The sequence below is a fragment of the Sciurus carolinensis genome, chromosome 8, assembly GCF_902686445.1.
Source record: "Sciurus carolinensis chromosome 8, mSciCar1.2, whole genome shotgun sequence".
In the NCBI taxonomy this organism is placed as follows: Eukaryota; Metazoa; Chordata; class Mammalia; order Rodentia; family Sciuridae; genus Sciurus; species Sciurus carolinensis.
The window spans coordinates 91,844,883-91,861,855 of NC_062220.1; the positions used below are offsets into that span (position 1 = coordinate 91,844,883).

At 34.1% G+C, this 16,973-nt stretch overlaps 1 protein-coding gene across 1 annotated transcript in view; it reads left to right on the forward strand.

Annotated features, from left to right (window-relative positions):
* Bbs9 (Bardet-Biedl syndrome 9) overlaps positions 1-16,973 on the forward strand; it is a 441,935-nt gene that overhangs the window by 192,534 nt on the left and 232,428 nt on the right. Inside the window, 4 exon segments of the mRNA XM_047562524.1 lie at positions 6,274-6,427; positions 6,429-6,453; positions 11,178-11,254; positions 14,071-14,124. Coding sequence (XP_047418480.1) covers positions 6,274-6,427; positions 6,429-6,453; positions 11,178-11,254; positions 14,071-14,124 — 310 coding nt within the window.

Below are 16,973 nucleotides of genomic sequence, written 5' to 3' on the forward strand. Positions count from 1 at the left end.
GGGAAATAGAACATTTTTTCCCCTTAAAAATATTTTTTTCTCTAATTTTATTTTGTAACTATAAAACATAATAAAAGTAGTTTGCTTTCACTAGCTAGATATAGTCCCCATTCTGTATTATGTATTTTTCCTAATGTGTCATTTATAAACAGAATAAAATGGACATGCAAACTTTGTTTTTACATTTAATATTTTTTGATACTTTTTGTATAGCCAATATTTTATGACATAATTTAAAATTTTTTTGTTTATTCTTTTTAGTTACACATGACAGTAGCATGTATTTTGACATACCATACATGCATACATGTAGTTTAACTTCCCACTCTTGTGGTTGTGTATGATGTGGGGTTACACTGGTTGTGTATTCATATATAAACATAGGAAAGTAATGTTCAATTCATTCTACTGTCTTTCCCATTCCCATCCCCTTTCTTTTCCCCCAGTTCTCCCTGTCCAATTCAGTGAACCTCCACTCCTCCCTCCTGCCCACCTGTTGTGAGTCAGCATCCACTTATCAGAGGAGAACATTCAGCCCTTTGGTTCTTTGGGATTGGCTTATTTCACTTAGCATAATAAGCTCTAGTTCCATCCATTTACTGGCAATGCCATAATTTCATTCTTCTTTGTGGCTGAGTAACATTTCATTGTGTATATATACCACAGTTTCTTTGTCTGTTTATCTGTTAAGGGTACCTAGGTTGGTTCCATAGCTCACCTACTGTGAATTGAGCTGCAATGAACATTGATATGGCCACGTCACTCTAGTATGCTGATTTTAAGTCCTTTGGATGTATGCCAAAGAGTGGGCTAATTGGGTCAAATGGTGGTTCCATTCCAAGTTTTCTGAGGAATTTCCATACTGCTTTCCATAGTGCTTACACTAATTTGCAGTCCCACCAGCAATGTATGAGTCTACCTTCTTTTCCACATCCTTGCCAACATGTATTGTTACTTGTATTCTTGATAATTGCCATTCTGATTGGAGTGAGATGAAATCTCAGGTGTAGTTTTAATTTGTATTTCTCTAATTGCTAGTGATATTGAACATTTTTCATATATTTGTTGACCATTCGTATTTCTTCTTCTGTGAATTTCTTTGTTCAATTCCTTTGCCCATTTATTGATTAGATTATTTGTTTTTTTTGAAGTTCAATTTTTGAGTTCTTTGTATATCCTGGAGATTAATGTTCTGAGATGCAGGTGGCAAAGATTTTCTCCCCTTCTGTAGACTCTCTCTTCATGTATAAAATAGAATTTTTAACGGATTGTAAACATTTTATTATAATGTTCTTTCCCTTTTCTTATCATTTGGGTTGTTTCTAAATTTCCTTAATAACTGTGTAAAAGGCAGTGAACATTTTTAAGGATTTTTGTGTACACACACATATACACATATTCATATAATATAGATCATACAAATATGTGTGCATGTGTGTGCATAAAATGTTCTCTGAAAGGATTTTAAACAAAGTTGCATTCTCACCAAGTTTGGGAGACTCTATCTCCAGGTACCTTTACTAACCCAGAACTCATTAAATACAATTTTTTTTCTTTTGCTAGTTTGAGGTGTTAAACAAATATGCTTTTAAAAATAATTTAAAAATATACATTTCTTTGATTTTGAATTTTTTCATCTACTTATTAATTATATTAGCTTTATGTGTGAATTGCCTGCACATGTCCTTTGAGTTCTTTCTGTTTGTAATATAATCTATTTCATTGATTTGTAAAAGTTCTTACATATTAGGTTCAACATATAAAATTGTTCTTATAGGTCAAACAGTTGAATATCAACAACTTCATACAAATTTTATAAATTTCATACTTTTTTATTGGTTGCCAATGTTTTCCAAGTTTGTCTTTGTTTCTATTCTGTTAAGCATACAGCAAGTTTTAAAATTTTTGTGTGGTTTCACTTAGAGTGCCTTTCCTTGGTAGTGACCTCTGATCTTTCTTATAGCAAAGGTTCTTTCATCCAAAAGGAAGATAAATATTTTTGTAGTTTCATATTTTTAAATTTAACTTTTTTGGAATTTTGTTTTAATGTATTGTTAGGGCAGGGATTTGTTTACTGAATGATGAAACAATTATTTTCAGATTCTGTAGCTGAATGCTATTGTTCAATTTCATGCCCCATTGCTAAAATCATAAATAATTATGTATCCTAGGAATATAACATCTTTGACCTTGGTTCTTCATAAAGTACATTATTCTGGTGCCTTGGGTTAGCTAATATGTTACAAATATCAGAATAATTGAGAGACCTTAGTTTGTCAGTGTTAACTCCATTTTAAATTGGAAGTAATAGTGTACAAGTTGGTTTTAATTGATGAGTCTTGTAGTATAACATTCTGTTTTTCAGAGAACCTTGCTTTTAGCCTACAAGGAAATATTATATAAAATGTTCTTTTTTTTTTGTGGTTCTGGGGATTGAACCCAGGGCCTTGTGCATGCGAGCAAGCACTCTACCAACTGAAGCTATACCCCCAGCCCAAGTAGAAGTATTTTAAAAAAAATATCTTGATTGATTGTGTTTCTTTTTCCTTTTATAAATTGGGCTTAACTTTGGGATAGCTATATCATCTATATATCCTATATAAAATTTCCCTTTACATAATAATGCTGAGTGATATTAATTATATATGTAATAGTTATACGGGCCTGAGTCAAAGTCTTTGTCCATCTTAGATGTTTTATAAAGAAATTCCACTGATTTATTCTAGATATTTAGAGCTTATCATGTGTCTGTGAAATAAGTATATGATTATTTTTATTGTTGTTGTTGTTACTGGGGATTGAACCTAGGGGCTTAACCACTGAGCCACATCTCCAGCCCTATTTTTTATTTTATTTAAAGATGGTCTCACTGAATTGCTTAGTGCCTTGCCATTGCTGAGGCTGGCTTTGACTTTCATCCTCCTGCCTTAGCCTCCTATCTGCTGGGTTTATAGGCCAGTGCCACTGTTCTAAACAGGTGTGATGTTAAATGAATTAGTTTTTGTAGAAATTTATGTTATTTGATCTAAATTATATGTAATGGTTCTGATTCTAGTGATAAGAAAATTATAAATTGCTTAAGTTCTGTAATGAGTTTTAACTGTCATGATATTCTGGTGAAAATCATTGGTAAGTTCTTCAGAGAAAGAAGACCCCAACTCTTCCCTTTTCTGTTTGAGCACCCTCTAATACCAGTAAAGAGTGTTTTTGAGAGTCTAAAGAAATATATGTCTTCCCTATTATTCAAATTCTTTCTGTATGACTCAGAATTGAATATGTCAGATAATTTTTTAGTTAAATCCCTTATATCTAAATTGATAGTTATCTGCTCTCTGAAACAATGGAATAATGTTATATAATAAACAATCCAATTTAAAGACCACATAAACTTGGATAGGGAGGGACACTTGTTTTGGGTCATGCTAACTTTCCTATTATATAGATCACTCAAAGGGTGAAAATGAAATGGAAATGCTGTCTGAATTCTAAGAAGAAATTGTTAGTAACTTCTCTGAGAAGGCAACCAAGCATCTGCCCTTTAACATCTAGAGTTTCCTGAGAATTATTGGGTTCCTAGACTTTAGTGGGGCTGAGACCAGGCTATAGTCACTACTTGAAATGGAGGGCAGGGAGGGCTTGTAATCTTCAAATACACTCCTCAGAGCTATAAGTTAGAATTCCCTTGGCCACTAGGTGGCTTCAGTTGCTTGCAAAGAAAGGTTCAAAGCCCAGAGCTACTATGGGGTTATTTTTCACACTTTATTTTAGGAAAATAATTTCATTTGGGGTGTATTCATTTTCTGAGGTAGGTGACACAATTCATACAACTTAAAGATTTCTGAGGATTATCTAGTTTCACCTTCTCATTTTAGAATAAAGAACGTTTGGGAGGAATTCAAGTTGGCTCCGCTCTGTAGGGCAAAGGAGGAGCTAAAATTCAAGTCCTCTGACTTCTAGTCTAACTCTTTAGCTATTGAATTAGTGATATAAAGCTATTTTTTATTTCAGTGATAGCACATTGCAGGGGTTCTGTGGCATTCACTATACGTGGACCCTGGAGAAGGTGCATATAGGAATATTGTGTTTGAAGATGGTGGTGAAGTGCATATGGTGGTCACCAGTGGAAGGATTAACAATGGTGTCTGCTCTCAGCCTAGTCAAGCTTTTATATTAATGAGATAACCATTGCAATGATCCAGAGTTGGGAAGTTTTAAACATTTTTATTTATTCTGAATAAGCCTCAAATTTTATATATCTTATCCATTGTATACTTTATTCCTTTTATCTTCTTCAGATGATAGCAACATTTTTTCACCTTATTGTCTCTCAAAAAGCTCTAGCTCATTGATTAATAGTTAACCTTTAGACCAAGGTCAAAATCTTCTTTTTTTTTGAATCAAGACCACTGTAGAAAATATAACAAAAATTAAATGTGTATTATATATCTACTCCAAAGGACTTATGCCAATATTGATTTTTTTCCCTCTGGAAAAACTATAAGGAAGAGGCAATACACTATTTCTTTCAGCTATTTTTTATAGTAATTTCAGAAAATGTTAGAGTTTTTATTTTTTAAAATGAAATGTTAAAAATTACTCACAATTTATATATTATGACTAGTTTCTAGAGTAAAACAGAAATAAGGGAACCCTAAGAGAAGGAAGATTGAAAAGATGGTATCTCACTCCATTTTATGCCAGTATAATGACACAGAGATTGGGGTCATTTTTTGTAAAGAAAAGAAAATGTTTTTTCTTTTTGTTCTGGGGATTGGGGAGTTCAAAGCTGATTGTCTACATCTGGTGATGACCTTCTTACTGCATCATTCCGTGGCAGAGGTGGAAGAGCAAGAGACAGCAGGATACTGAACTTGGACCATCAAGTTTGTTTATAAGCAACATTAATCCATTCATGAGGTTGAGCCCTCATTGCCTAATCTCCTCTCACAGGTCCCACTTCTTAACACTTGCATTGGGAATTAAGTTTCTAACACGTGCCTTTTGGGGGACACATTCAAACTGTAGCAGATGGGGAGGAAAAGAGATAATAAGGATAAGAAGAGTGATGGAGAAAGAGCTATGAAGCAGGGCGATGGTCTAAGAGTGAAGAAAAAGAACAAATCCGAGGGCTACTTGGGAAGGGATATGCATACAGGAAGCGATGGATGGACCTGTGGAAAGAGGGTAAATGTTAGCCGCCAGGGAGAGAGAGAGAAAAGAATGAGAAAAGAGCAAGAACACATTTTTCTTCTAGGCCTTGTATGGCTTCTCCCACCATCTTCACTCTGTCTCCTTGGTTGTCCTGGCCTTTCTTCTGTGCCTCATCCATTATCTTTATCCAACCAGCAGCCCAGCTTCATCTCTATTTTTTATTTTATGTGTTTGCTAGAATTGAACCCAGTGCCTCACCCATGCTGGGCAAGCACTCTGCCACTGAGCTACAGCCCCACCCCCCCAACTCTGTCCCTTTTTTGGGTGGGTACTGGGGATTGAACTCAGGGACACTTGGCCACTGAGCCACATCCTCAGTCCTGTTTTGTATGTTATTTAGAGACAAGGTCTCACCGAGTTGCTTAGTGCCTCAGTGTTGACTGAGACTGGCTTTGAACTCTTGATCCTCCTGCCTCAGCCTTTCAAACTGTTGGGATTACAGGCATGTGCCACTGCATGCAGCCCAGCTTTGTCTCTTGATCTATTATACTTCAAAGTATAGTTCACAGCTGGGCACGATGGCACATGCCTATAATACCAGCATCTCTTTGAAGCTGAGGCAGGAGGACTTGCACAGTTTGAGGCCAACCTTAGTAATGTAGTGAGACTCTGTTTCAAAATAAAAAATAAAAGGGTGGGAGGTGTGGCTCAGAGGTCAGTGTCCCTGCCTTGAATTTAATTCCCAGTGCCAAACCAACCAACCAACCAACCAACCACCCAGCCTGTAGTTCTCAGTTGTCATGAATCTGTCAAGTGAGGATTAAAACCGTACTGAGAGCACTCTTCACCATGTAGTTGGGTCCCCAAAATGGTGGCTATTGTAAGAATTTTAAAGGTTCTTCTTCCCTTCTGTAATAACTCTTAACATTGGGAGTATTTCTGTAAAAATATAAATGATATTTGAAACATTTGAATTAAGTCTTTGAAGTAAAACTTTAAAAATAGGCATATAATCATTGTCTTCATGGAAGTTTGATGCTGAATTGAGTAAAAATATAGTTTGTTAAGGTGAAATACTTTGAATTTTTAAAATTATGTTTCATTTTGTCTTTCTTATTGTAGTGATTTAAAGGGCGTGATAGTCACTCTCAGTGATGATGGTCGCTTGCAGTGCTCATACCTGGGGACAGACCCTTCTCTGTTCCAAGCTCCAAAAGTTGAATCTAGAGAATTAAACTATGATGAACTTGATGTAGAATTGAAAGAACTTCAGAGGAATTATCAAAGTTGTTAAATCACAAGGTATTTTATTTGCAGCTTTTTATTTAATTTTAGTATTTACTGTAAAATCCACGTTATCTTGTGTATAGACAATGTTTTGTACATACTAGTTAATTTCCTCTCCCAAGATTAATTAAAGTCATATTGCAAAGACAGTGTTACTTAGCACATAGGGTCTTTGTGCTTATTTTGTATATTAACCTTTCTGGAAAATATGTCCTATTCAAGATAATGCTTTTGTTAATGTGTTTCAGGGACAGCCCTCTCTAGTTTGTTTTTTTTTTTAAACTGTAAGAGAAGAAAAAGTACTTCTTCGGCTTGTGAGGTTAGGCATTGAGAAGAACTTTAGAGCGGTCATTTATTAACTTCTAATATCCCTGAAAAAAAATTTAGTTACTGCTTTTAAAAGAAACCAAAGCAGTACATGTTGTTATAAAAATGTGATAATTTGCAGCTTAGTGATATAATTTATGTTTGGAGTTAATTAACTGTCCAAATGGAGTGTAGCCTGTGGTATGCTGATTTCTAATGACTCAGAGACTGATGATATTTCAGTTCCTAAGTTTTGAATACTCAATATTATCTTACTTTGGGACTCACAAGGGTATAATTTTATTGTAAATTAAAAGGAGAAAGCAAAACACCAATCCTGCAGTTACAGTTAGACATGTGAAAAGCATTACTTTAAGTTCCCTTTTCAGGGTCAGGTAAAGTTATTTTTTAATGAGAAAAAATATGGACTATTCTTGCATAAAAGAAATGTTAAAACAAGTAGGAATAATAAAAGAAGCAAAGCATCAAAGGCCAACCAAAACAACAGAGCCAATCTTAATCCTGATCCAATCATTGCCCTAGATTTATGTATTTTTGAGTCTGTTACCAAGATTATATTCCTCTGGTTCTAAGGAACTGAGATGATATATATAAAAAAATCTGAGTATTAAAAATGAAGTTGTTATGCTTTGGCTTCACAGGTTCTTTTAGAAAGTTTTCAAAGTAAGCCAATGAAACTCAGGTCTTTCAAGTACCTCCATTTACTTCAAAGCTCCTTTGTTGTCAGCACCCCCATGTCAGCTAGAGAATGGTTAATATTGGAGCTGTCATACTACAAGATACAATTGTATTTTCAATTTTTGATAGCAGAATTTTGGGGATTGATGGAATTTTAAGTCTCATCTTGTCATTTAAAAATGTAATTGGGGAAAAGTGGCCTACATGTGAAAATGAAATTTCTAGAGTTCATTAAATAATGTGGTTTTCACTCCAAAGTGTGTGCCTTGAGATTTTGTCCTTTCCATAAGCAATGTGCTAATGGTATTTTGATTAACATTAATTGTGTATGAAATTTCTCAGAAAATCCCTTATAGCTAAAAGTCATTTCTTGGCCACCATAGTGATGCCCTTAAGTGAGAAAGGTTAGGCTGTTTTACTTGTCATTGCCTCGATCCTTTTGTGTATCTTGAAATGCTTCTGATTAAACTGGGGATATAACTACAGACTTGAGTGCAAAGTTCATTATTTATATAACCTCATATTTTAGTTAATGTTTGAAGTTCCTTGCCCCTTTTAGGCTACCATATTTTGGTTTTATTCTTGTAAAAGAAACAAACTTAAAAAAGAGATTTTAATATTTTATTTCTGGATATGGGAAAAAACTTAGTGTTTTGTACCCTTGTAAAGCTTTGGTATGTTTGTTTATTAAAATACCTGTAATTATATTAAAGTACCAAATTATTTCATTTATAGTTTATGAGAAGTTAAAACACTGAACTTTCTGATGACCTCATTATTCATTTAAATGTCACTTATTTTAGTACAGTGGCTTTAACTTCCAAAAAGAATTCACAGTCTTGTGGGCTATGTTCTATAGTTTAAGCTTTTAAAATCTTTTTCAAAAGAAGAGTTGCAGCAAAATTTAAAGCCAATTTAAAGAGTACATTTTGTTGTACACATGGTGTATATTATCTACTGCAATAAAAGTGTTTTTGAAGCGGATTTTATGTGTGTAAGTTATATGAGGAATGTATGTTGTAAGCATGAAATTATAGTAATAATTTCTGCATGGCTCATGGATTCTGAAGCTTTTCATATTCAACTCATTAGTGAGAATCCTGCGTAGCATTTTTGTTACCAGTCAGCAGTAATATCTGCTGGTAGGAGTTTCCTTATGATTTAAACAATTGATCATGTTCTCTGCCAGGGGTGAGTATGGTGCACTTGCTGCAACACTTAAGATAGGCACCCATACAGTTATGTCTTCAGGGAGAGAAAGATAGCAGTAAGACACAGGCATATAATGAGTCTGCACACCATTGGAAATATGTCTGGGGAGACTTAGGTTGACATTACCACTCAGTACTAGAAATATTAGAACTTAGTAACCTTGTTAATTTAGGGTTATGTCTGGCTGCATATAACAGAATACCTCAACAAGGCAGCTTAAATAGGGTGGATGTTCATTTCTTTCTGATGTAAAAGAAACTCAGTGATGGGCAGCTTGGCAGTTCCAGTTATAAGGGATACAGATTCTTTCTATCCCAGGGTCATCTATTGGTCCAGGATGGCTTCTGGAACTTTTGCTCTCACATCTGCAGTTGAGTCAGCCTCTGAAGAGCTTTCCTGGAAGCCACACCCTGAACGGCTCCTACTTATATCTCCCTGGCTATTCTAAGTTGCAAAACAGGCAGGGAAATAAAGTGTTTTAGCTGAGTACTTAGTTGCTCAGAATAATATTGGGCTTCTTGTAGTAAAAAAGAATTGAAAAATCGTTATTGGATGGGCAATGAGTGACCTTTTATACTCTCACCAGGTTTAAAAATTCCCTTTCCAAATTTTGCAGTATTGGTGGGAATGCCTGGTGGCAATTGTGGATAGTTTTTTTTTCTTTTTTGTGAGATATTCAGTTGCTGCCCATGTTTTTAGTCATTTGTCCTCATTGGGTAGGGATGTTTCCTCTTAGGATCACAGGGTAACCTTAGCTGTTGCAGGCATTATGTGCAGATATGATTTCTGGGGAAGAAGAGGCTTGAGTCTCCCTCTTATGAAGGAGGAACAGCTTTCCCAGAAGCATATACCAATATTGCACAATGCCAACTTCCTTTACCTCCTATTTGCCAGGATTAAGACCATGTTCATGCCTAAAATAATGAATGGTTAGTGGAACCACATCACTAGGATTAGATTTGAACCTGGAGTCTGAGAGAGGTGACTTTCACTGAGATGAAACTGAATAGCTTAATAAAATTAGGGTTGTGCCACAAAGAGGGAGGAGGGAGGAATGGCTGTTGAGTAGGCAACCAATTGTTGGGTGTGTGTTTGTGTGTGCCTGTGTATACACATATATACATATACATTTGCATATGTATATGTGTACAAATATATGTATATATGTATACACATATGTACATAAAATAATTTGTTTCTTGTTTAGAATCTCTGTCACTTATTTATAATATGTAATAAAAATTGTTTAAAGTTAGGAAAATAACTTGTATATGTAGGTCTGTTTTGTTTCTGCAGTAAAATGCCAGAAGCTGGGCATTTTATAAAGAAAAGTAGTTTATTTAACTCATAGTTCAAGGGCATGGCATCAGCATTGACTTGCTTTTGGTAAGGTCCTCATGGTAGGTGGCATCACAGTGGTTGAGCATGTGTGAGAGGGGAGCGATTACATTGCAAGCTAGAAAGCCATAGATAAGGGAGGGACCAGTCTTGCCCTTTTTATAACAACCCTCTTGCAAGAACTATCCGAGTCCCATCAATTTCTTCTAGGGCAATCAATACCTTCATGCTTTAACCTCCCACTAGGACCTCCCACTAGGCTCCATCTCTTAAAGGTTCCACTACCTCTTAACTTCAACATATTGGGTGCCAACCTTCCCACATATGACCCTTTGGGGGACATACTTGAACCATGTCTAAATCATAGCAATGTATAGTATAGTAAAACTAATTCAGAAAGTACTAAAAGGATAAACAAAGAAACATGAGTCTCCCTTTGATCCCAGATCCTAGTTCTCTTTCTTAAAGGAAATTCTTACCAAGAGTTTTGTGTATTCATCTAGAAAATATTCAGGTACATGTACTTGTTTTGACCCAGACATATGCATATTAAACACATTGTCCTATAGTTTGCTTTTTAAAAGTTAATAGGTATATCTTTGAATTCTTAACAGTGTATGAAGATTAAATGCACTCTTACTTATAGCTTTGAACCATTGCATAGTGTGGACATACCATATTTTATTTAACTATTTCCCTATTAAATAGATATATGGATATTTAAGTTGTTTTCATTTTTATCTTTAAACTATTAATAGTAGAGAACCTCCTTAGGCTTGTGAGTATTGGATAAATTCTTGGGAGTAGAATTGTTAAGCTACAGGATATGTATACTTTACATTTTCATAGTTATAGCCAACTTACCTTTAAAAGAGTTGTATTAATTTGGGTTTTCAGTAATGGTTGAGGAGAGAGCATTATAATTCCCAATACTGGTCAATGACTTTAATTTTAACTTAAACTTTGGAGAGAGAGACAGGATTCTTCACATTATTGTAGAGGAAAAGAATTAGGATCAAGGTTCTAATTCTGTTAATACATTAATTTTTTTTCGATTTGTATGTTTATGAGTTTAAAAAATATATGGTACAGATAAACTTTTAAATAAAAATCATATGAGGCAGGTTTTACTTTGTGATTAAATGTCTCCCCCTCTTTTTTTTTTTTTTTTTTTTTAATTGCAGGTGTTTGGCCGATGCATGAGAAAGAAGATGACTTGAATGTTTCTGCCGTGGTTTCTTCTAACTTTGATTCAGTGTCTGTAGGTGTATTCATATATTTTGTATTATGATCAGAATATATCGGTTTAAATTCTGGGCCTTCCAATAGAAACTTCATGGAAGATGATAAATTTTAGGCTTTTTACGTTTCATATAAAACATTTCTATTCTCTTAATGCTTGTAAGGAGCTTCTGAAATAGGATTCCAGTTTAAAAAAGAAGTGAGGGTATGTGTTTTGGGGGAAGTAGTAGAAAGGTTCTTGTACTTGTTTCGAAGCTATCTTTCTTTTTAATTTAAAAACTTTCTCATTACCATAGAATTGAGGTAATTCTAATCCACAAGATTTTTGTTGAAGATTCAATGAGATGATGTTTGTAAATGGCCTGCCTTAGGTTTTGATAATTTATAGTCTTTAATTTTTTTTTTTTGGTGGGGATTGTAGTAGGGTAGTTTAAGAGTACAGTTGGTTGAGGAATTATTTTCCCTTCCACTTCTATCTGTGTGATCCTAGGCAAGGTACTTAATTATTTCAGTCTCAACTTTTCATTTGATCTACAAAATGAGAATAATAATAGAATCTACTTTGTTGAATTGTTATGGTAATTAATTATCATCATCAGCAAATTGAATTTTACTTCTTCCAACTTTGCCACCACCTATGTCCCATTACTTGTCTTGTTCACTGCTGTATGCTTGGTGTGTGCCACATAATGGGTACTCAATAAATATTTGTTCCATGAACGTATAAAACTAAGAACCAGAAAGGATGAAAGGGAGTGAAAGGGGGTGCAATTCTTGGTTCTATTATTCCATCTTCTTGTATAGTTTTCTGTACATAGCTTTTAAGAGTATGATTGATTATGTCTTATTGCCTGAGTTTGGATAAAATTCATTTCCTGAGGTTTAGGTAAAATCTGTTAAGTTTATCTGTGTCTCTTCCAAAAACTGATCAATTTAGGGAAGTGATTGAACTTGCTGATTTTACCTTTGGAGTTTATATCGTATAGTTTTGCTTGATATTTAAGTATCAGAACATAATATAATAATCGTCATGAGTCTTCAAAGATTAATCTTGAATAAATAGCCAATCCAATTTGTGATAAAAATCATGTTAACGTTGCTGTAGTATAATAAATTAGGAACGCTTTTAAAAGGTAAGACTATATTTGAAAGAAACATTCACCCAGATGAGTCACATGCTAGAGGCACTATTTTAAACATTAGCCATTTAACACACCATTTCTTACTATACCTGAAGGATATAGCCTGAATGGAACATTTCTGCTAAGTTAGCTGACAAATGTACATACATTTTCTTGCTGTGGAAATGACTCTTTTTTTTTTCCTTTGGGCAACTTACATAATTTTTTCTAGGTTCTCTTAAACATAGGCTATTTGGAATGAGGAATTCCTTTCTGTTTTTTGGGAACTTTTGATCTTATGTGCAGTGGTGCTTTTTTGTAATGTATATTTCCCTGTTGGTAACCTTGAGTGCAGTTTTCTCTTAAGTAGGTGTCTCTTTTCAGCTTCATTTTCCCTGTGTTGATATTCTTATTTCTTAAGAATATCATATTCATCCTACTGGAAAACATTAGCCCAGCAATTTTTGTGGCTATGGTGCCATGATGTCTTCTTACAGCCATTTCTCTCTAGCTATAATTTCATGTTTCCAAACAATGACTGTCCTTGAAAAATCTAGATGTTTCAATATGGATTGAAAAGAGCAGGAAACAGGAGATGTTGATTTCTTTTCTAGATCTGTGGGCAGCTAAATGTGAAGCATTTCCTGGATTGTAGGTAATTTGGTATTGGAGCAAAAAGCCTGGATTAATATTTTATTTTGATTCATTATTATGAAAGAATACATCTCAGAATCAGAAATATAACATATTAGAATGAAGTCTTTTGTAGAGGAGAGAAGCATGACTATCCCATCTTCTTATCTGAGCAACTGAATCAGAGTTCAAATATGATTTTTTATGGAACCATAAATAGAATGTGAATCTCCCAACTTTTAATTCTGATGATGCCTATTACATCATAGTTTTCTACATTGCTTAGAAGTGGCTTAATTTTCCTAGCAAAACATTTTTAAATACAAAAGCACAAAGTTTCTGGTTCATTGGTTGAACACAGACATTATAATCTTAATTGTACCCCAGATATTCATATGGGTATTATTATAATATAGTTACCCCTTGCTCTTATTTTATCATAGTGTGAGTGTTCTTTTCTTCTCGGTGTGCCACTTTTACTGTATAAAGCTATAAGGAAATATTTACCTTATATACTATGAGTTCTTTAAGAGCTAGTACCAGGTAACACATGATGTTCAAAGAGGGCCAATTAGTTTATGCACTATTAAGAAAAGTACTCTTTCATTTTTATTTTCTAGGTTTAAGGCCATTTTTCTCTATGTCATTAGTTACATGTCTTAGATACATGTTATTAATCTAAATAAAACATACCTTTTGCAAGCTGAAAGGATGGGTACCTAAATGAGTGACATAATGGCATGATATTTATCTGGGAAGTATAATGAAGGCTTCCTCCATATAATGTAAAGAACAAGTTAATAATTACTATTTTGGACATTCAAGTAAATTTGGAAATAGAATGGTTTGATAAAATATGTGACTTTTCCTTTCCTTTTTGAGGTTTTTTTTTTTTTTTTAATGTTAGCTAATGACTTTTCACATCAAAATATCCAAAAAGCCACATTGAGTCTTTTAGTTCATCACTGGAATGATGAATCCTTTATATTTAGTTTCCTACTTGATGGTGGGAAGTATATATTGTCCCCAAATGTATTCACTCATTATTGGGCAACATCTCTTCTCAATTTTGTGTTTACAGCAAGCTGCTGATGTTGAAGTTGGAACTGACGTTGTCCCTTCCATCACAGTGAAGGTATTGTACCTGATTTTAGATTGTAATGTGCCAACAGCATTAAATATTTCATCATATTGTCACTATTGTTATCCTATAAGTAGCTTATGGAAATATAAAATAAACACTTGAAATTTTTAGATTTTCTTTTGCTTTGAGTAGTGAATAGAAAATCTTCGTTGTTACCTGTAAATTTAAAGCTGCTATTTGCATTTATAGCAACATGTATATAATATAAACCATCATCATGACTTTTTCTATCATTATTTAGATGTGTAGCATAATTCATGTTTTTTTCCTAGAAATAAAATTAACATTTTGAATCTGCTAAAGGAATTGTGTCATCACCATTCATAATAGACCAACCATAGTATCACATATAGTAGACTGTGAAATGATACTGGGAAAGTGCATGGATGCTAATATCATTCTTATATGTATGGCTGTGTGTATGTTTGAAAAGAATTCCAAGGCATTCAAATGCCATAACATTACCCTTAATTGGATGTATTTATAGCAAGAAAATATTAAATGAAGAAGCCACAAAGTAGAGTAGTGACAAATTGACAGTCCTGGAAAAATAGAATATGAAGGATGTGGTTTTGAGTCTCGTCATTGTAGAATTTTAGAACTAGAACTCTAATGTAGAACCTTTTTAAGGCATTTAGATTAAAGTGTGGTAATCAGTCAGCACACTATTAAGCTGAAAATATTTATCACTGCCCAGACTTTGGAAGCCAGGAAAAGTTGTGGATTTTGGCGATTCACTTAGTCAAAACTTGGACGAGGCTTCATATTTTCTTAGATTATGGGTTGCTGTCCTTGGAGGAGCTTGACAGAGCACCAGGCTTTACCAATTGTGTTCGCTTACACTGGACCCAGCGGGTGGCCCAAGTGTGGAGATCTTTGGTTGGAGTTGAAGGGAGCCCAATCTTATAACAGTTTCCTCAACTAATTTTTTTGGCTTCATGCCCCTGGAAACAAGGGTGGTCTTTCCCCAGTTTCCCTTCCCCCCAGTCCAATCAAAGACTCTATCTCATTAATTCTTCTGAGTCTGGAAAGGCATTAGAGGTGAGAAATCAAACATGTTAAGAAAAAAAATAATTTAGAGTTCCAGAAATGATCTATACTTTTGTGTGGGCAAACCTCTTTTTACCTATGTAATGATATTGTTCAGGCACATGTGCATAATAATTCAGAAGCACACTGTAAATTGCAAAAAGAAATCTTGTACCTAAATCAGGTAACATTGCTTATGCCACCTCCACCCCAGTCAACCAGAAGTTATTGCTATAAGTAAACACATTCTCTCTCCTGTGCAGTTAAGCTTTCATGTATAATAGCCACCATAAGATGATGGCATGACACTACTGGAAAATTCTCCATTAGTGAAATTTACTATATTTGAGAATGCCAAACTCACAGCTCTTTCTCATTGCCATTATAAAAGCATGAGAAAGAATGCAATATACAAGTGTTACCCAAAATTGGCTAGACTCAAACAGCAGACACAATGATTTCCTGATCCTGTCTGACAGTTTCTATACAAATTTCTGCTATAAATCTCTCCTTATGGCCTTTTGTAACAACAGCAGCCAAGATATATAACCATGCAAGTTTCCATCATAATAAATCCTGTTAATTGAGAAAATTTTTCCATCCGTTCCAAATGAATGAAGATGTGGCTACCTTGAGTATGTGTGCATGATGCGTGACCATCTATTCCAGGCAACTAGGCAGTGTGGTTGTTCATACCTGGTCTTTGAAATTATATTTATATATCTAGGATAAAAATTTGCTATTATATTTCTTGAGGATTATATTTCATTTCATTAGAAGCGGAAAATAGCATGGAAAATTCTCATATTAACATTTTATATGTTCTCCTTAATATTCTATAATTATTTTCCTTTTAAAATATGAAGTCTATGATCTAGCCAAGTCTTTAATTTTTTTTTGGCACAAACACAGCTATTCTTTGTTACTGTAGTTATTTTTGTCACATCTCTTTGATTTGTGTTTTGAAAGTGCCTAACCCATTGTTGGGATTCAATAAATCTGTGTATGGGAACTATCATGATTGTGCATCTAAACCAAATACAAACCCTTCTTGTAACTGCGTAAAATTGTGATTATTGTTCAAGTAGATATCATTATGCGAGGCAGAGTCAGAATGTCTGCTCCTTTACAAATAGTGTATTACTACTTTAAGGTGTTTTCATTTTCAGTTGTAAAATTGAGCTCTCATGATAATGTTCCTGATCACAGTTTTCAGATCTCTAGCACTTATTGACTCAGTGATCTTGAACATGTTTTTTACCTTCTCTGAACCTCCATTTTTAAACTGTAAAATAGGAATCCTTCTTCATTCGCAAGGTTATTTTGAGATTTAACCACAGTTGGTTAAAGGTAAGGACTCTGAGTTCTGGCAAATAATTTTTAAATTGTGATTCTTCTACTTTAGAGAAGCCTTGGGCAAATTGCTTTGAACCCCAGCTTTCTGTACAGTGTGTGTGATACTGTTGTGAAGATTAAATGAGATAATACACATAAATAATTTATTAGCACAGTTTCATACATATAAAAAGCTGTTAATGGCTATTAATGTCATTAATTTTCTTTTAAAAATATATATATACATGCACACATGTATACAGACTGGCATTGTATCATTGTTGATAGTTGAATACTTAAATTATAATACTTAAATGTATTTATTGTACTTACTAAAATTTATTTATTTATTTATTGAACAAGAAGTTTGTGCCACTTGCATAAGTTTTTTTTCTTGCCATAATTACCATCAGGATTTTACTAAAAAGGTATTACATTGTTCAGCTTTGAGGTATCATTGAGGAAGTTTTGTTTGT